This window comes from Canis lupus, chromosome 16 (genome assembly GCF_048164855.1).
Source record: "Canis lupus baileyi chromosome 16, mCanLup2.hap1, whole genome shotgun sequence".
In the NCBI taxonomy this organism is placed as follows: Eukaryota; Metazoa; Chordata; class Mammalia; order Carnivora; family Canidae; genus Canis; species Canis lupus.
The window spans coordinates 18,328,628-18,349,797 of NC_132853.1; the positions used below are offsets into that span (position 1 = coordinate 18,328,628).

A 21,170-nucleotide genomic window follows, 5' to 3' on the forward strand; every position below is an offset into this window, starting at 1 on the left:
GGCTCGAGCCCGGAGCGGACCGCCAGGCCGACGCGCCCAGGCCCCCGCAGCCAATCGTGAGGCGCGGCGCAGGTTCAAATAAAGACGGCGGGTGAACGTGGTGTCTGCTCTTGGGTGTGAGAGGGGATCGATCGGCGTTCTGTAGTGGAAATGTGGCGGGTGAAAGCGCTGAGCGTTAGCGGGTCGCCTTCGCCCCAACCGGTGAGCGGGAGAGCCTCAGGGACGGAGACAACTGGGCCGGGGTTTCGGGGCGGGGACGCCGGCAACGCCGAGGGTCCCGGAAAGCTGGGCCCAGCCCGGGGAAGGGGCTGTGTATGGAGTCTGTTACTGGTTCTGCCGCTTCGGCGCGACTGGGGTGGAAGTCTGCCCTTCTTCCTATTGCCCCAGGACCCACTTCTTAGGGGAGAAGGGCCGGGCTGGCCCAGCGCAGGCATTCTCACACTCTCTGCTTTCTCAGGGAAAACCAGCTATGAGAACTCCTCTCCGAGAACTTGTCCTGCAGCCCGGTGCCTTCACCACCTCTGGAAAAGGGCCCCCGGTATGCCACTCGCCAACCTCTTCACTGTACAAGCTGGGACTGCAGGTGAGATTCGCCTGGCCGGCTTCTCGATTGGGCTCTTTGCCGAGGTCGAGCGCTCAGAGGAACAGAGGGCCAGGGCTGGAACGTAATTAACCATAATGAAGTCTTCTACCTTAGTGACATCCATTTACAGCTATTCAGGCCAACAGAGAGGTGCCCTAGGGTGGTTAAAGGAAATCCACCGAGAACCTAGACCTCTATTTAGCTGTTAGTTTCTATCACCTCCTCCCTCATTAAACCTTTACCGAACTACTGAGAAATACCATCATTTTGCTTAGTGGTTTTCCCCTAACGTGGGCTCACACGTAGACATCAGTCAGCTGCCATAGTGAGGCAATATTCACATCCATTCCAAGAGTTAATCAGAACTCTTCCTGGGATCAAGTTACCCCACTGAAAGTCAAGGTACTTGGACCATCTTTTAAACTAGCCCATTGTAGAATTGCCCTGTTGAGTTGTGCTTTTGTCAAAAGTCTTGAGAGAAGTAGCCCTGTAGAAACTGCTTTTCAGTTGTTGTAAAAACTTGCCAGAGAAGGAAACTAACTGACCCTTCTAAAAGTTCCTTGAAGAAAAAAAAATTAGATTTTATTTATTTATTTGAGAGAGAGACTGAGAGAGCACAAGCAGGCGGAGGGGCAGAGGAAGAGGAAGAAGCAGAGGCCAGGGGCTGAGCAGGGAGCCCAACATGGGGCTTGATCCCAGAACCTTGGGATCCTGACTTGAGCCAAAGGCAGATACTTAACTGACTGAGCCACCCAGATGCCCTGAAGAAATTTCTTTAAGAGCTTAACTGCCTGGAAAATTGTCTTCATAAAGAAATTGCTGTCCTTTTCTCTTTCTGATACAGAGAGCTACCTGTAGTTTGCCATATTTTTCTTCTTGCTCTGGCTTCTAGAAAGCTCAGGGTCAAATTTGATCATCAGATAAAGCTACGATTACTCCTTGAAATAGGAAGATTTGCTTCCTTTTTCTTTTTTGACTGTGATTTTGTATTTCATTAACCGGATCTATTTGTTCTTTTTCATGCAGTCTGAATTATTTTTAATATTTTTATTTTTAGTTATATTCATTTTTTCTTTAGTAGGCTCCACAGCCAATGTAGGGCTTGAAGTCATGACCCCAAGTTCAAGAGTCGCATGCTCCACTGACTAAGCCAGCCCACAGCCCCTTTGCAGTCTGAATTATTTCTTGGAGGAGATAGGATATAAATAAAATAGATTATAGGAGGAAAAAAGAATGTATAAAAACATGATATCCTGAATAACAGATGTATGAAGATGGTGGCCTTTCTTGAAAACAATCTAACACCTACTGGTCAGTAGAACTTTCTGGGAATCACCTGGGTGGGTTAGTTGGATAAGCATCTAACTCTTAGTTTTGGCTCAGGTCATCATCTCAGGGTCCTGTGATTGAGCCCAAGTGGGCTCCTTCCTTAGTGTGAAGTCTGCTTCCCCTCTCCCTCTCTTTTTGCCCCTCACTCTGCTCTCTCTCTCTCACATAAATAAGTAAATCTTGGAAGAAAAAGAGAGATCTTTATGGGATGATGGAAATGTTTGATAACATGGGCTGTCCAATATGGTGGCTATGAGTTATGTGGCTGTTGAGCACTTGAAAGGTAGTTAATGGGACTGAGGAAGTAAATTTTATTTAATTTTAATTTACCATATTAAACCGTACAGCTTAGGTAGAAAAAAAAAAAGTACTTAGTGGGAACTTATCTTCATACACTTGATCTTAGCCAAAAGGCCAAGAAGTGATAGGGAACTGATCTTCATAGAACTTATAAAATTGAACCACAGCCTTTTAATCACAGTAGCAGAATAGAATGGAATTTAGGTCTCCCTTTTGCTACCTTCTGATATAGTCAGCTTCACAGACAAAAAGAATTTTTTCCCCAACAAAATACTATTACTTTTGCTTTTTTAGTTTTTTTTTTTTAAAGATTTTATTTATTTATTCATGAGAGACAGAGAGAGAGAGAGGCAGAGACACAGGCAGAGGGAGAAGCAGGCTCCATGCAGGGAGTCTGACATGGGACTCGATCCTGGGTCTCCAGGACCACACCCTAGGCCGAAGGCAGTGCTAAACCACTGAGCCACCTGGGCTGCCCTTGCTTTTTAAATTTTGATTAATTATATAATAGATGATCATTGTTTGAAACATTCAAACAATATATAAGAAAGAAGGTATGTTTTTGCTATCTTAGATAACTATCATATTTGAAAATCCTTTCTTGCCTTTCTTTTATTTATTTATTTAATTTACTTTTTGAGAGAGAGAGAGAGAGAGAGAGAGAGAAGGAGAGATCGTGCCCATGCATACACATGTGTGAGCGGCAAAGGGAGAGGGAGAGAGAAAATCCTGAGCAGGCTCCATGCCCAACTCAGAGCCCCATGCAGGACTCAATCTCACCACCTTGAGATCACAACCCAAGGGGAAACCAAGAGTTAGTTGCTTAACCAGCTGAGCCACCCAGGTACCCCCTTTCTTACATTTCTTTTGTGAATCTGTGTGTATGTACATACACACTCATCTATATATTATTGTAATATATTTTTATAAAGGCAATTTTTTTCTTTTTTCTCTGCCTCTTCCCTTTTTTTTTTTTTTGTTTCTTGTTTTTTGTTTAGCTCCATGTTTCCTATCTCTCTTACCCCTCTTCTGGAATTAATTCTTTCCACACATGCCTTGCCTTTCCCAAGTAACCAGTCCATTTTAACATCCTGATTTATATCCTTCCATATTTTCCTCTGTGTTCTTTTAATAATATGCAAACATACATTATTATTTTATTGATAAGATCACAACATATGAGTCAGTGCTCATTATTTGACGTTGCCCTTTTTCCTAGGGTCCATGGATCTCTGTGGGCCCCAGCAAAACATTACACTAACTCTGGTCCCCAATTTCTCATCTGTCCCAGAAGAGAGAAAATCTTGGAGCAACTCTAGAGTTTGGCAGAGCTTACCTAGGGATCTCTCCTATCCATTCCTCTAATGGAATTAGGACTGAAGATGAGTGGGGTCACATTTAAGCTACCATCACCTCCAGGATATGGATAGATTATCTCAGCCTTGTTTGTATTGTAGGCTGATTCACTTGCAAGGACATAAGATGGGTTCCCAGCTTTAGTTAAAGTTTAGTTAGGTTTATTTATTTATTTATTTATTTAATTTTATTTTAAAGATTTTATTTATTTATTCATGAGAGACACAGAGAGGCAGGCTCCATGCAGGGAGCCCGACGTGGAACTCAATCCTGGGTCTCCAGGATCAGGCTCTGGGCTGAAGGTGGCGCTAAACTGCTGAGCCACCCAGGCTGCCCTAGTTAGGTTTAGTTTAGGGTTTCTTTAGTGAGAGCAGGGCATAGCCAAGTCTTTACTTAAACAGAGGTAATGAAAAATCTTCCTTTGGGACACCTGGGTGGCTCAGAGGTTGAGCATCTGCCTTCGGCTCAGGGCATGATCCCAGGATCTGGGATCAAGTCCTGCACCAGGCTCCTTGCATGAAGCCTGCTTCTCCCTTTGCCTATATCTCTGCCTCTCTCTCTCTGTGTGTCTCTCATGAATAAATAAAATCTTGAAAAAAAAGGAAAGAGGAAAATCTTCCCTTGAGTTTAGACAGTATTCTGTACTCATAATTGTAGGTTGGGAACCTGAATTGACTGCCTTGGCCAACTACTTTTGTTTTCTTTGGCAGGAAGATAGCAACACTGCATCTCCACTGGATTTTGTCAATGCCAAGAGGACAGACTCCTCTTCAGAACAGTTCAGCCATCCATCAAAGTGCCTGGAAGCTTGTCATCGTGAATCAGATGAACAGTCTCTAGATTTGAATCCCCAAACCAACTCTACTCCCAGAATATCTGAGGAAGCAGCAGATCCACTGGACAACAGTGTGTTTAAAACCATGTTCCTTGTACCCTCTCCAGTGGGGCAGCAGCAAGATGTCACACTTGAGGCTCATTTAGATACCATGGCAGAGACAAATAACACCTCTCCAGATGAGCCTTTGAACCCAGGAGATTTGCTAAGAGAGGGGGTGGCGGCCTGCCTAGAAGACAGCCTTAAAGAAGTTGTTCCTACTATGCCTGAGAAACCTACATTTCAGCATCCTCCATCCCACATCCTGGAGTATCTACCAAATACCTGTTCTGAGCAACAACCACACTGCTCCAAAGAATGCTTTAGGGGCAGTAGGACTGAGGCTGTGGTTGAGGACTTAGTCCCTTCTGAAAGTAATACCTCCTTGCCTTCCTCCATGTTCTGGCTCTCCCCTTCAACTGACTTAGCAACAGATTTCCTTGTCAGTCATGTGGACCCAGGGGAGGAAATTGTAGAGCACAGATCTGTAGAGGAAAAAGAACTTAGCTTTCCCATACTCCCGGAGGAGGTTGAACTAGGAGATCAAGCACTTGTCTCAAATATGGAAGCTACTCCATTCACATGCCTGACCCCAAATCCAAGAGAAATGGAATCCCAGACAGCTGCAGGCCCAACAGTAGAAGATACTGGTAGGGTTCTCATCTCTGATACAGGGCCTTGGATGTCTCCACTGGCCTGGCTGGAAAAGGATATAAATACTTCAGTCATGCTGGAAAATCTCCGCCAGAGCTTATCTCTTCCCTCTATGCTTCGGGATACTGCGATTAGCACTACCCCTTTCCCTACCTGCTCTGTAGGGACTTGGTTTACTCCCCCAGTAGCACAGGAAAAGAGTACAAACACCTCCCAGACAGGCCCAGCAGGTGTCAAGGATGGTACTTCTGAGACAGAGCACCTCCTATGGGGGTAAGTGTCCCTATATCTTTGTGCCTCCTGGGCCTCGTTAGCCTGGACCTGCTGTGCCCCTCTCTTCCCCTTTCTTCTTTCTTCTCTTCTCATATTGTTCTCTTGCCACAGCAACCGTCCTCTAGATCTGACTGCCTTATCTCGACACGACCTGGAAGATAACCTGCTGAACTCTCTTGTCATTCTGGAGGTTCTCTCTCGCCAGCTGCGGGACTGGAAGAGCCAGCTGACTGTCCCTCACTCAGAAGTTCAGGACAGTAGCACACAGACTGGCACATCTCCCGGTGGGGTATGAATGTTCTTCTTCCCAGTGGGCCCTCTTCCTTAGAATATGTGTAAAAGGTGATGATCTGGATAATCCCTTAAAGCTGTGGGTACTCATTTATACCCGTGGGATACATCAAGATTTTCCAAGGGAATATAAGCCAGGAAAGTTTTATTTATTCATGAGAGACACACAGAGAGAGGCAGAGACATAGGTAGAGGGAGACTAGGGTCCTCAAGGGGAACCTGATGTGGGACTTGATTCCAGGACTCCAGGATCATGCCCTAAGCCGAAGGCAGATGCTCAACTGCTGAGCCACCCAGGTGTCCCAAGCCAGGAAAGTTTTATTTTTTTTTATTTTATTTTTTTAAAATATTTTATTTATTTATGATAGACCTAGATAGAGAGAGAGGCAGAGACACAGGCAGAGGGAGAGACAGGCTCCATGCCGGGAGCCCGATGTGGGACTTGATCCCGGGGCTCTAGGATCCCACCCTGGGCCAAAGACAGGCACTAAACTCCTGAGCCACCCAGGGATCCCCAGGAAAGTTTTAAAGGAGTCAGTTTCGGGACACCTGGGTGGCTCAGCGGTTGAGCCATGCAGGCGTCCTCCACATGTACTCTTGACTAATTTCTTTTCTTTCCTACTTCCCCATTCTCAATTGCCCCTGTCCACTTTACTAACAAACAGTGTATTTACTACCTATCTTGAATCTTACATTGTCAAGGAATAGTAATCAAAGGACAATTGAAAATATTTGTGTCCATGCTAAGAAAGCAAATGACTATGATGATTATGTAACATATCATTTTTGCATGCTTTCAATGAAATTGAAGGAAGACTTTAGTTATATTTGTGGATCATTAAACATTTTGACAGAAGTTCAATATGAGATTTTTGGCATGTATCTCCAAAGGAGCGCCTAGAATTGGGTGATGTGCCCTTTTCTTTTCCTCCATTCTTACTTATTCCCATTATTTATATGAGGATTCTCAGTGCTTAAATCTCATAAGAAAGGAAAATCAGCATGGAATTGTTGCTGAGCCATGTCTTAGTATAGGCATTACAGTACTCCACAGAAACATGAACTAATAAGAAGCACCATCCATTTTTTTAATAGATGATTTGCAATAAAATTTTACTGACTAAAATGGATTTCTGTTGTTGCAGATATATTGATTAATAATAATAGACTTTATATTATAGATATATAGAGATACTAAAATTTGTTACATTAGGATAAAATTCTGAGAAGAGTAAAAATACAGGTTCAAGGAGAAAAAGGAATGATAAAAAATTTCTTACTTTTGAAAGATGTATTTATTTGAGAGAGAGAACATGAGCACATGGAGGGGCAGAGGGAGAGGGAAAAGGAAAGAAATGAACTCAGACACCCCACTGAGGGTGGACCCTCACGCAGGGCTTGATCTCACAACCCTGAAATCATGACCTGAGCCAAAGTCAAGTGACTGAGCCATCCAGGGGCCCCAAAATGTCTGACTTTTAGGAAGAGCTTGTTTGTGCATTTTTTAAAAGGATTTATTTATTTGAGAGAGAGAGTGCACACAAGCAGGGGCAGAGGGAAAGGGAGAGAGAATCCTCAAGTGGACTTCCCGCTAAGTGTGGAGCCTGATGCAGGTCTTGATCCCAGGACTCTAAGATCATGACCTGAGCTGAAATAAAGAATTGGACACTTAACCAACTGAGCCACCCAGGAGCCCCTGTTTATACGTTTTTTGATGTTATCAAATAGGTATTAAATCATTATGGTAGGGATCCCTGGGTGGCTCAGCGGTTTGGCGCCTGCCTTTGGCCCGGAGCGTGATCCTTGAGTCCCAGGATCAAGTCCCACGTCAGGCTCCCTGCATGGAGACTGCTTCTCCCTCTGCCTGTGTCTCTGCCTCTTTCTCTCTCTCTATCTCTCATAAATAAATAAATAAAATATTAAAAAAAAATTATGGTATATGTACTATTTATACTGTTGGATATACTTAAGAGTGATTTAACAGTTTTATTTCAAACTATCAAGATTTATTTATTAAAATTTTTTTATTTGTTTGAGAGAGAGTGAACGAGCGAGTGAGGGCGCTGAGTGGGGAGCCTGATGCTGGGCTCAATTCCAGGGCCCTGGAATCATGACCCGAGCTGAAGGCAGACATTTAACCAACTAAGCCATTCAGGTGCCCCTCAAACTATCAATATTTATAGTATGGTTTGAAATTACAGCCTTTGTAATAATTTAAACCTCAAATACTCAGTCTTGGGACGCCTGCGTGGCTCAGTGGTTGAGCGTCTGCCTTTAGCTCAAGGTGTGATAGCAGAGTCCCAAGATCTAGTCCTACATTGGCTCCCTCCATGGAGCCTGCTTCTCCCTCTGCCTATGTCTCTGCCTCTCTGTGTCTCTCATGAATAAATAAATAAAACCTTTAAAAAAGAAAACAAAACAGTACTCAGTCTTTTGGGGGTTGCATAGGTGGCTCAGTTGATTAAGCATTTGTCATGGAGTCAGGTTGTGATTTTGGGTCCTGGGATCAAGCCCCATATCAGGCTTCCTCCTCAGTGGGGAGTCTGCTTCGCCCTCTCCCTCTGCCCCTCTCCCCACTCATGTTAGAGCTCTCTCTCTTGCTCTTTCTCGCAAATAAATTAAAATCTTAAAAAATACATTTAGTCTTTTTTTTAAGAAGATTTTATTTATTTATGAGAGACACAGAGAGAGGCAGAGATGCAGCAGAGGGAGAAGCAGGCTCCACGAGGGGACCCCGATATGAGACTTGATCCCAGGACCCAGGATCGAGTCCCACACCAGGCTCCCTGCAAGGAGCCTGCTTCTCCCTCTGCCTGTGTCTCTGCCTCTCTCTGTGTCTCTCATGAATAAATAACTAAAATCTTTAAAAAGAAAAAAAAAAGATAGATGTCAACCACTGAGCCACCCAGGCACCTCAATATTCAGTCTTTCAAAGTTATTCTGGAGATATGAAAGGAAAACAGTTTATTTTATTTTATTTTTATTTTTATTTTTATTTTTTTTTTAATTTTTTTTATTTATGATAGTCACACAGAGAGAGAGAGAGAGAGAGAGGCAGAGACACAGGCAGAGGGAGAAGCAGGCTCCATGCACCGGGAGCCCGACGTGGGATTCGATCCTGGGTCTTCAGGATCGTGCCCTGGGCAAAAGGCAGGCGCCAAACCGCTGCGCCACCCAGGGATCCCAGGAAAACAGTTTAAAGACCACTGTTCTTGGGGCACCTGAGTGGCTTGGAGGTTGAGTGTCTACCTTTGGCTCAGATCATGATCCTGGGGTCCTGGGATAGAGTCCCACTTCGGGTTCCCCATCGGGAGCCTTCTTCTCCCTCTTCCTGCATCTCTGCCTCTCTCTCTGTGTGTGTCTCTTGTGAATAAATAAATAAAATTTTTAGGAAAAAAAAAAAAAGACCACTATTCTAGAGGACTCTGGTTGTGATAGCATAAGCTGAGGAAGGAAGGGAATGGTATCCAGGGAGGAATTGAGAGCCTCAGTCCTGTGGCCTTTGAGGTAATGGGTGGCTGCTGCTAAGAGGAGATGGTCTCCAAATGCCCAAAGACCTTGAGTTGAAAATATTCTCAAAATAATGACTATCTTTTGCCAAAATCCTGACCTTGTTCCCCATCCCTGAGTTGACCTCGTACCCTCTTTCCCTGAAGCTCGCCAAATCCCTTTGGATGCCACTGAGGCAGAGCCAAATAGAGGCAATGATAGCACCGGCTGCCATTCTCTATCGCAGTGCCCTGTCCTTGCCGCGTGGCTGCTTCCTTCACACTAATCTCATCACTTGCCTGGCTGCCCAGCTCTGAGCAGCATGCGTCCCCTGTCTGGGGCTCATGGCATCCTCCATGCCTTACTACATGATGCAGTAGGGAATCATGACTGCTCTGTGCGGGAGGGGAACAGTGAACTCTACAAGCTCTGTCCCCTTAAATCCAGACTGCTGTAACATCGTGACTCAGCACTGCTGCTCCCACAGTAGGTTTTGTCTTAGATGATGGCTGCCTTTCAGCAGTAATGATGGCTCCTGCTTCTGTCTCAGAACTTGAGTCTTTGTATGGCTCTGCTGCCTTGAGATCATACTTTTCCACTCAATGTAGCATACTAATTTTTATCTGCACTAAGATAACGAATAGATAGAGAATGGGAAAATGAAAACGACAAAGGAGTATATGGGGAGGTTACTGTGATCAAGAGAATTGCCAATTAAAACAATGAGATGCTATTTTCGTCTACCAAAATGGCAAAAATAAAATAGATAATGCTAGTAAGTATTGTCCTGTTGTTAGTAAGGTATATAAATTGGCTTAACCTTTTTTGCAAGTAATTTAAGTAAGACCCTTAAAGCAATTCAGAATTTCTGACCTAGTAGTTCTACTTCTAGGGACGTATCCTTAGGGTAAAAAAAAAAAAAAAAAAAAAAAAGCTGCATAAAACTGATAGCTTTTTTTAAAATAATGAAAAAAGTGTAATGAAAAATGATACACCGTAAGATGGGATAATCTGCAACCTAATTTTATGTGCTTATGAAGAGCTTTTAATAACAGGGAAAGGAAGTATAACATAAGTCATGGTTTTTTAAAGAAAGGAAATCAGAGTTCAGATAATCTTTGAGAGGCTTTAAGGTGAGGTAAAGTATCATCAGAAGTAAAAAAATGAGTAGTAGTCCGCTTTGATAGGTCTCCCTAAAGCAGATTTTCCAGTCTCAGGCTATTTCAGTGAGGAGAGTGAATATAAATTCAGGGTTAAATAACATTAGTATAATAAAATTAAGTAGGGGCGCCTGGGTGGCTGAGTTGGTAAGCGGCTGCCTTTGGCTCAGATCATGATCTTAGGGTCCTGGGATTGAGCCCCACATGGGGCTCCCTCCTCAGCGCAGAGTCTGCTTCTCTCTCTCCCTCTGCCCCTCTCCCCACTCATGCTCTCTCTCTGAAATAAAAAAACCTTTAAAAAAAATTGTTGCTCCAGGTGGTGAAATTATTAATGGTTTCTTTTTCCATTTTATTAATTCTGTGTTTCTAAAATTTTACATTAAGCACATTCTTATAGTTTCGTTCTTTTTTTTTTTTTTTTTTAAGATTCTATTTATTTATTCATAAGAGACAGAGAGGCAGAGACACAGGCAGAGGGAGAAGCAGGCTCCACACTGGGAGCCTGACTTTGGACTCGATCCTGGGTCTCTAGGATCAGGCCCTGGGCCTAAGGCGGCGCTAAACCTCTGAGCCACCCGGGCTGCCCAGTTTCATTCTTCTAATTAGAAAAAAAAGTTATCTTGAAAATGAATTTTTTATGTATCTCAATTTTTTTCTGACTTGGCTTCATCGAGCTTGTGAGCTTTGCTCCTACTGTTAATAGGAGAGGCTCCTGTATCTCAGGGGGTGGGAGGGGGAATGCAGTGCTGGTGGTGCATGTTGTCTATGCAAAAGGCACAGCTTTTGTTTCTCCACCCAGATAAATAAGAAACCTCAGCATCTTCAGGAGAGTCAAGAGATTGGACAGGTTCTGCAGCAGGCCAGGAATGTCATGGTAAGCTTTGATTGACCTTATATTATCTCTGGGTCTCCTGTGAAGATAAAGAATGGAGAATCCTGAGTAGTTAGCAGATGGTGATACTAAGCCATGGTAGTGAAGGGAGGTTTCCAAACCTTTGTTAAGGACATGTCCCTATTGGGAGCTTAGAATTGGGGTCAGTGGTTTCCGTCCCACTGTCCTTGCTTATTTCTTGCTTAGGGACTTTATTTGATCTAGCCTAACCACCTTTCCCTCCACAGCAGTCATGGGTGCTGGTTTCTAAAGAGCTGATATCCTTGCTTCATCTATCTCTGTTGCACTTCGAGGAAGATAAAACTGCCTTGAGTCAGGAGGTAAGCAGCATGAAGGTGAAGGCAGGGGCCTCTGGTGAGATGGAAAAAAAAAAAAAAAAAAAAAGCGGCCGGGGTGGGGGGGGGTGGGGGGGGTGGGGGGGGTGGGGGGGGGTGGGGGGGGTGGGGGGGGAGAGGGGCGGTAACTAGATGCAGTGTCTGGTTCTTACCTTGTAGTCTCGGCGTATAGAAACTATGGTCTCCTGCTGTTGTGATGTGTTGAGGAAATTGAAGGCAAGGCTCCAGAGCCTCAAAGCAGAAAAGGAGGAGGCAATGCACAAAGAGGAAATGGCCCTCAGAGGCAAGGATGCGGTAAGGTGCCATGCCTTTGTTCCTGGATGTGAGAGGTCTCTTCCTCAGGGTTCCTGCAGGAACACAAATTCACCTGAGACACAGATGACTGCTTGCCCTGGGGAATAATGAACTAAACCACAGGTGTGGAGAGTCAGGGCTTTTTGTGCTCTTTTGCCCCTCTGCCCACCTCTTCCTTCAATAGGCAGAGGCTGTGCTAGAGGCTTTCTGTGCACACGCCAGCCAGCGTATCAGCCAGCTAGAACAGGACCTGGCATCCATGGGGGATTTCAGAGGCCTTTTGAAGGAGACCCAGACCCAACTGGTAATTTGAAGGCATTTTCTTTTCCTGGGATCCATGCTAATAGAGAGGGAGGATGGCCATATACCCCCATTTTGTTGTATCCAGAGGGAAGGGGCATGTTCTCCATAAGCAATCTTTCTGTGTAGGTAGGGCTTCATACTGAGCAAGAAGAGGTGGCTCAGCAGACAGTGAGTCTGACTTCAAACTTACAACAGGACTGGATATCCATGCAATTGGATGTGAGTATTTGAGGCCAGCATATCACTCCTTTACTCATAGCCAGCCCTGTTAGGAGCCTTGCCTCAAATGTGTTCTCCTGACCTGCTTGCTTCCTCTGGTAGTACATAACATGGACAGCTTTGCTGAGCCGGTCTCGACAACTCACAGAGAAACTCACAGCTAAGAGTCGGCAGGCCCTCCAGGAGCGTGATGCTGCAATTGAGGAAAAGCAGCAGGTACAAACCAGGAGTGGGGACTTTTTAGGCTTGGTTGACTACTCCTCCTCTATAGAAGGCCTTTCTAATGAGTGGTATCATTAGCTTCTTACCCTGGACCTGTCTTTTTTCCACTCTGTGGGTCTGGAGACCAGCCAGTTCCCTTCATTATAGATGGCCTTGGGCCCAGTTGTTTCCTTTGCTCTTCAGCACCTTCTTCAGCTACTTTTCTCCTCTTTCTTCTTTTTACTGAGGACCAGCCTTATTTCTGTAGTGTTGCCTCCCAAGAGCAATTGCTTTGCTGTTCTGTCCAGAAAGAGAAGCTGGGCTGAATCCTAGGATTCCTGATTTAGGAAAAACCAGAGGAGAAAAATATGTCTTTTCTTCCTAGGTTTCCAGGGAGCTGGAACAAGCTACTACCCATCTAGAGGACTGCAAAGGCCGAATAGAACAACTAGAATTGGAAAACAGTTGCCTAGCAACAGGTAGGGGTATGTGTGCACATGCATGCACAAGCATTTGTGCCCTGCTGAAGCTAGAGGTGTGGCAGTAAAGCAAGGAAGTGCTCTAGAGCACTTGTTTTGGAGCAGAAGAATGTGGAGGTTTTGGCCTGATGACTGCATGGTATCATTAGGATACTTTTGGTTTAGATCTCCAGGCTCAGCTGCAGATTCTGGCCAGCATGGAGAGTCAGCTAAATGAACTACAGAGTCAGCATGCCCATTGTACCCAGGACCTGGCCATGAAGGATGAGTTGCTTTGCCAGCTTACCCAGAGCAATGAGGAGCAGGCTGCTCAGTGAGTTACTATCAGGTTATTGTGGCAGGAGGCACCCAGGAAATAGGACCAGTGGAATCTAATATAAGGTCTCTGGTAGATGGCAAACGGAAGAGGTGGCACTAAAACACTTGCAGGCAGAGCTGCAGCAACAACAGGCTGTCCTGACCAAGGAGGTACAAGACCTGAAAGAGACCCTGGAGGTAAGGAATATGGCATGGGGCCAGGGAGCCGGTAGGAGTGTGACTCTTCTGATGGTATTGAAGTAAGGTTTGAGACTGTGGACCAGAAAAAGCCTCTGTTCCCAGGGCTCTAAGATTTCTTACTTAGGGCTCTAAGATTTCTTACTTAGCCTTATTCCCCCCCTCCCTGTCTCGCTTTTTGCCGCCCTTCCTTTTCCTGTGTCCCCAGTTTGCAGACCAAGAGAACCAGGTTGCTCACCTAGAGCTGGGCCAGGTTGAATGTCAGCTGAAAACCACACTGGAAGCACTCCGGGAGCGCAGCCTGCAGTGTGAGGACCTCAAAGATACTGTAGAGAACCTGAAGTGAGATTTCTACCTTTCTGTGCTTCACCTACTGTTTATGTTTCCCAGGAGCACTTTGAGAAGCTAAAGTTTCCAAGAAGAGAATTGTAATAGGGTCCACAGCCTCTTTTTTTTTTTTTTTTTTTTTTTTAAAGATGGTATTTATTCATTTGAAAGAGCTGAGAGCATGAGGCGGGGAAGAGTAGAGGAAGAGGGACAAGCAGATTGCACTCAGTGCAGAGCCAGGGGCTCGATCCCACAACCTTAAGATCATGACCTGAGCTGAAATCAAGAGTCAGACGCCCAAATGACTGAGCCACTCAGGAGCCCCCTTATTTCCCTCTTTTTGTTGTTGTTGTTGTTGTTGTCATTTTTGTTTTTTTTTTCCTCTTTGAATGCAGCTCTGTGTGGGGATTTGGGAGAGGTGTTCAGAGGTTGCCTGGTCTTTGACTGTTTTCTCTCTTTATTTCAGGGCTAACCTGGCTAGCACCATAGCAGAGAGCCAGGAACAACATCTGGAGAAGACACGCCAGTATTCGCAAGAGCTAGGGGTGCTGACTGAGCAACTACAGAGACTCACCTTCTTCCTACAGACAAAACTAAAGGAGAAGGTAGGATCTGGAGGTTCCTTTTCTTTCCTTCCAATCCTATCTTCAAACAAAGACAGTTTTATTCCTTCCTTCCCAATCTGTAGACCTTTTATTTCCTTTTCTTGTCTTACTGCATTTGCTAGAACTTCCACCACGATGTGGAAAAGGAAGGGTATAAGGGGACATCCTTGCCTTGTACCTGATCTTAGAGTGAAAGCTTGAACTTTCTCACCATTAAGTATGATGTTAGCTGTAGGCTTTTGTAGGTTAAGGAAGTTCTCCTCTATTCCTAGTTTTCAAGAGTTTTTCCAGTTGTATCTACTGCATAGAATGGTCTTCCTAAAATGCTATTCTTATTCTATCTCTGACCTTCACTGACTTTCAGTCACCTATGGCAATTCTTCATCTTGTCACTCAAACTTTTCGTCATCTGTCTCCTGCTTCTCTATTATGAACTCTTTACTCCAACTAGTCTGTATACTGGCATGCCCAATCTCTAATCACACCCAGACTTGGGCTGTTCCCATGCCCATTTTCCTCTGATTTCAAACTGGAAATACCTTTTCCTTTCCTTATTCTCCCTATTGCACCTTCTTTGAAATATTCCGGAATCACATGGACTCAGTGATCTCCTGCTATATTCCTCATGAACTTACTCTGCTTTTGTACTTGCATTAGTTTTCCTTGGATGTCTGTTCTCTTCAACTAGACAATGTCATTTTATTTATTTTTTTTAAAGATTTTATTTATTCATGAGAGATAGAGAGAGAGAGAGAGAGAGAGAGAGAGAGAGAGAGACATAGGCAGAGGGAGAAGCACGTTCCATGCAGGGAGTCCAATGTGGGACTCGATCCCAGGTCTCCAGGATCAGGCCCTGGGCTGAAGGCAGATGCTCAACCGGTGTGCCACCCAGGCTTCCCCAATTAGACAATATTTAAAGAAAGTAGATGGGGTGCTTGGGTAGCTCATTCGGTTAAGCATCTGGCTCTTTTTTTTTTTTTTTTTTTTTTTTTTATGATAGTCACACACACACAGACAGGCAGAAACATAGGCAGAAGGAGAAGCAGGCTCCATGCACCGGGAGCCTGACGTGGGATTCGATCCCGGGTCTCCAGGATCGCGCCCTGGGCCAAAGGCAGGTGCCAAACCGCTGCGCCACCCAGGGATACCAAGCATCTGGCTCTTGATTTCAGCTCACGTCATGATCTTAGTTAGGGTCATGAGATTGAGTCCTGCATTGGGGTCCACTCACAGCTGGTAGTATGCTGGAAATTCTCTCTCCCTCTCATTCTGTCCGTCCCCCTGCACTCGTTCACTTACTCTCTCTCACACAGACTCTCTATCTCTCTAAAATAAATAAGTTAGGGCAGCCCACGTGGCTCATTGGTTTAGCGCCACCTTCGGCCCAGGGCATAATCCTGGAGTCCTGGGATGGAGTCCTGGGATTGAATCCCGCATCGGGCTCTCTGCATGGAGCCTGCTTCTCCCTCTGTCTGTGTCTCTGCCTCTCTCTCTGTCTCTCATGAATAAATAAATAAAATATTTTAAAAAATACTTGATTAATTAATTAATTAATTAAAAAAATTTAAAAAATAAAGCAGAAATTTAGCATTGCTTCTTTGGCTTTCCTACAGTCCACCCTACACAATAAATTGTTGATATCTTTAGAATAGAGTTATTTAGCTTATTCAACAGTGAAAGTTACAACCAGGATCCAGAACTCTGAAAGTACTTATGATCTGACCCTAGTGTGTGCTGAGCACAGGAAATGTTAAAGATTCCACAGTCTTGCAAGAAGAGGAGTGTAAACCTGACATCTTGACTTGTGATCATGACAGATGTCTGCATGGAGAAATATACCTTTGAGAGTTAGCATGTCTTCTCAAAGCAGGTGATCCTTGGGCAGAGTCTTGAGATTTGGAAGTTTATAGGGTAGGGCAAGGGTAGGTTATATAGGAAGACCTTCTAGGCAGAGTGGATGGTGTATGAAAGAGAGGCACTGTGTGTACTTTTTCGTAGTGTCTACCTTGTAACATGACCTGGGTTAGGTGCTGGGGCTATAGGTGAACAAGACAAGGCCCTGCTTATATGGACTTTGGCAAGCTTGGGGACTGGGAAGCCAGCTCTTCATAATTGGAGCATAGGAGGTATATGGGGCAAGAATGACAAACAAGGAGACAAGACTAGAGAAGTAGACAGGAGGCCTGAAGGCTTGAACTAATGACAATTATAGAAGGGGTAGGGAGGAGAGGATGGACTGGATGAATTCAATACATATTTAGAAAATGGAAGTAATATAACCTGGTGATCAATTTGGTGTAGGTATAAAGTGGAAGAGTGAATGATGATCTCTAGGTTGCTGGAAAGATGATGGTACTTTCTAGAACTGGGGGTGGCAGACTTTCTATGAAGTACAATATAAGGCAGCCCGGGTGGCTCAATGGTTTAGCGCCACCTTTAGCCCAGGGCGTGATCCTGGAGACCCGGGATTGAGTTCTGCGTCGGGCTCCCTGTATGGAGCCTGCTTCTCCCTCTGCCTCTGTCTCTGCTTCTCTCTCTGTGTGTCTCTCATGAATAAATAAATAAAATCTTTATAAAAAAAAGTACAATATAATATTTTGGGTTTTGTGAGCCATGTTGTCTCTGCCTTAACTACTTAAATCCACCTTTGTAGTTCAAGAACAGCCATAGACAATATATAATTAAATGTGTATGGCTGTATTTCAATAAAACTTTATTTACCAAAACAGGTGGCTGGCCAGATATTACAAACTGTAATTTGCTGCCCCAACCCTCCTGCTCTAGGATTGTAAATACAGGAGGAGGAATAGATTTTTGATGGGATGGGACAGGGAAAATGGTGAGGTCAGCTTTATACATATTAAATTTCAGGTGAACTATGGAACATTCTGGTAGATTTTTCACAGGCAGGTGAGCCTTTTGGTCTGGAGATTGAGAAAATCATATACTTCAGAGAGATATATTGAAAGGTCAACCATGTAGAGGTGGATGTTTTTGTGGCGTCCCAAGGCAAGGCCACCTGGGGAATGGGTTAGAGTATAAAGAAGGTTAAGGATGAGCCAAAAGGAGTCCAGCAGTTTAAGGAAGGACCTGTGGATAGAGAGCAGAAATTGTTAGAAAGGTATGAGGCCTACCTAAGAAGGAGAGAGTCCTGTCCCAGAAGCTGAGCAAAGAAAGTTTCTAAAAGAAGAACATGGTCATCGATTATCAAATAGGTAAAACAAGAGCTTTAAACTGTCCATTGAGGGGATCCCTGGGTGGCGCAGCGGTTTAGCGCCTGCCTTTGGCCCAGGGCGTGATCCTGGAGACCCGGGATCGAATCCCACGTCGGGCTCCCGGTGCATGGAGCCTGCTTCTCCCTCTGCCTGTGTCTCTGCCTCTCTCTCTCTCTGTGTGCCTATCATAAATTAAAAAAAAAAAAAAAAAAAAAATTTAAACTGTCCATTGAATTTGAAAGTAAGGATGCTATTGGTAAAAAGAGTTTTGGTGGAGTGGTGAGGCAGAAGACTGAGTGTAGTGGGGCTAGGGAGTCAATAAATAGATGGTGAGAATTTTAGGCGGGAAATGTAGTCTTTTTTAATCGGAAGGGAAAGAGAAATGGCAGTTTAAAAATGGGATTTAAGTTAAAAAGAAGGTTTCTGTTTTAAATTGTTACTGTTTTATTTTTTTTTTTTTTTATTTTTTTTTTAATTGTTACTGTTTTAGTTAGAGAATTAAGCTCAGGGAAAGGAGCTAATTGAGAAGTTGCTGATAGAGAAAAAAGGGAGTAGATAGAAGAGCATTCCAGAGGAGGTGGCTAGGGGGTACCTGGAAGTTCAGGAAATCACAGACCCTGAAGAGTAGCTGACCATGTTTCTCCTTTACCCTTAGGCTGAACCAGAGACCCTCCTGGTAAGCGCAGCCTGTGCTCCTGCCCAAGAATACCCTCCACCTACTGACAGTACCTTCTTGGGGAGCGTCTTGACAGCAGTGGCAGATGAAGGTTAGAGTCCCTGGGATTTAAGAGTGGGAAAGTTACAGCCCTGCCCCTGATATCTTCAGCTGTTGAAGATGCTCACCAACGGACATCTCTCTCCCTGGCTTCTGTCATGGCAGACCCTTGACTGGGTCACCAAAGAGGCCCTCTACCTCAATTGGTTTTTCTTTTAGAGGTAGAAGCAGCTCCTGTGCCCTTGCTGGGAAGTGACAAGAGTGCTTTCACCCGAGTAGCATCAATGGTTTCCCTTCAGCCTACAGGTTAGGATGGGCTCCAGGGATCCTGCCTCATTTCTAGATCTGGTACTAATGATAAAGACTAAAGCAGTGAGAAGTGCTTTGCTCTAAAAACCTCAATTTTACGTGGGCTCATTTTATTTCTGCCTTTTGAGATCTGCAGTGTTCTGGAGATTCAAATCCTATGGGTGGGGAACAAAGATAAGAGTTGTGGCAATGATGGCTACATACATCTTCTTCCTTTCAGAGCCAAAGAGCTCTACTTCTAGTTAGGACTTGCTCTTTCAGAGACCCCAGGCATGGAGAAGAGTCTGGCAGAAATGGGTACTATGACTCTGGAGCTTCAAAGCCTGTGTTCCCTGCTGCAAGAGTCTAAAGAAGAAATTGTCAGGACTCTGCAGCGAAAGATGTGAGTGGAGGGCAGTCTTGATTAGAGAGGGCAGATCAAGCAAGACAGCTCCTTATGTCAAGGGCTCAGCCAGTGCCTCAGAGGACAGCAGTAATGCTGAATCCTTCCCTCCCCTAGCTGTGATCTGCAGGCTAGGCTACAGGCCCAGGAAGAACACCATCAGGAAGCCCAGAAGGCCAAGGAGGCAGACATAGAGAAGCTGAACCAGGCCTTGTGCTTGCGCTACAAGGTGAAGGAGGGGCCTAGAAGTGGGCCGTTGAAGAACTGGGGCAGCTCTACTGGCCCACTGGGACCCATGGTCTCTCCAGGAATCTGGGTGGTGGGAATTTTCCAATCATTGCCCTAGTTTTGCCCTTCCCAGGGTCAGACATTTCACATGCTTGGGAATTAGCTATGGGCTGACCCATCTCCCAGACTGACCTAGAAGTCAGGAACTCTGGCAGAACTCTCTCAACACTGAAATGTGCCTTGCCTAACATAGCCCTAGAGAAAGAATTGGACTGTTATCAATTGGTATTACTGGAGCTAAACATGGGTCAGACATTAAATCCTATCTCCTGGCAAGGGCTGCTAAAAAGCCAGCTGTCCCAGTGCGGCTTTCCTTCCTTTCCCTCACAGAATGAAAAGGAGCTCCAGGAAGTGATACAACAGCAGAATGAGAAGATACTAGAGCAGATAGACAAGAGTGGCGAGCTCATAGTATGTTCTGTATGATGCCTGACCTTCTGCGTCCATGGTAGTTAGAATCTTAAATTTGGTGGGAATTGGATCCCTGGGTGGCTCAGTGGTTGAGCGTCTGCCTTTGGCTCAGTTCGTGATCCCTGGATCCTGGGATCGAGTCCCACATCGGGCTCCTCATGGGGACCTGCTTCTCCCTCTGCCTCTGTCTCTACCTCTCTCTCTGTATCTCTCGTGAATAAATTAAAAACAAAAAAGGATAAAGAGGCCCTTTGAGGGCTACTGGATACCTCTTCATTCGCATCTCCAGAGCCTTAGAGAAGAGGTGACCCAGCTTACTCGCTCACTTCGGCGTGCAGAGACAGAGACGAAGGTGCTACAAGAGACCCTAGCAGGTCAGCTGAACCCCGACTGTCAGCCTATGGCCACTAACTGGATCCAGGAGAAAGTGTGGCTCTCCCAAGAGGTGAGAGGTGACTCAGAGTTAACAGAGGAGCTGGGCAGCTGGTGGGAAACCAAGGCTGTGCCTCTACTGATCTGGACATCTCTATAGGTGGAAAAGCTGAGGGTGATGTTCCTGGAGATGAAAAATGAGAAGGCAAAGCTCATGGTCAAGTTCCAGAGCCATGTAAGGATTCCCATGCCATTCTAGGCCCATTTCCCATTACTACTAGCAAATGCCCTGCCATATTTTCCTGGTCCCACACACTATGCTGTTCTTCTGAGTACAGGACTTAATGCAACCTATTTATTTTCTAGAGAAACATACTAGAGGAGAACCTTCGGCGCTCTGACAAGGAGTTAAAGAAACTAGATGACATCGTTCAGCATATTTATGAGGTAGAGGAGGGAGGGAGTTCATATAGTGAAGGCACCTGGCACAGGACTTAGCCCCAGGAAGTATGATGAGTATCGTTCTGGTTCCCAGCCTGTGCTCACTGTTGCAGGCTTCTGGTTTCTCCCCTCTCACTCAGTCGGTAATTCCTGGGACTGGGAGCCTTGAACATGTGACCCTGAGATACCTTTTCTGTCTCTTCCTAGACTCTGCTGTCCATTCCAGAGGTTGTGAGGAGTTGCAAGGAGCTACAGGGATTGCTGGAATTTCTGAGCTGAGAAACTGAAAGCTGGAATCTGTTTCACTCCTTTTTTTTACTTGCAATACTCCCTTACCCCAACACCAGGACCAATGGACATAGAGCTAGCTATGTTTAATGCTATTTAAATAAATATATTTAATGAATTTCTTCAAGTTCAATGAATCCTATTTTTTGGGTGTGGGAGTTGGGTGAGGTTAGAGGAGATTGTTGGCTCTCCTGCCTGGGCACCCTCCATACAACCCTCCCACTGCATCCAGAGCCAGAGTTGGCTGCCCCTCCTCCCTTCTCTTGCTTCCTCAAATACTCTGGGCACTG

At 45.0% G+C, this 21,170-nt stretch overlaps 1 protein-coding gene across 2 annotated transcripts; it reads left to right on the top strand.

Annotated features, from left to right (window-relative positions):
• Positions 1-30: 30 nt before the first annotated feature.
• SPAG5 (sperm associated antigen 5) lies at positions 31-20,998 on the top strand. Of its 2 annotated transcripts, none has more exons than XM_072779338.1 (24): positions 31-201; positions 458-583; positions 4,279-5,369; positions 5,481-5,658; positions 11,109-11,183; positions 11,429-11,521; positions 11,696-11,830; positions 12,015-12,134; positions 12,260-12,352; positions 12,455-12,568; positions 12,939-13,032; positions 13,198-13,345; positions 13,425-13,527; positions 13,736-13,869; positions 14,321-14,459; positions 18,330-18,441; positions 18,609-18,695; positions 18,960-19,080; positions 19,198-19,309; positions 19,699-19,779; positions 20,069-20,224; positions 20,312-20,386; positions 20,518-20,598; positions 20,800-20,998. In XM_072779338.1, the coding sequence occupies exons 1-24, from the start codon at positions 151-153 to the stop codon at positions 20,869-20,871; spliced, it is 3,591 nt and encodes a 1,196-aa protein (XP_072635439.1). In that variant the 5' UTR covers positions 31-150; the 3' UTR covers positions 20,872-20,998. The 2 variants fall into 2 exon arrangements, with proteins under 2 accessions (XP_072635439.1, XP_072635440.1); XM_072779339.1 differs by having other exon boundaries at positions 11,432-11,521.
• The last annotated feature ends 172 nt before the right edge of the window (positions 20,999-21,170 follow it).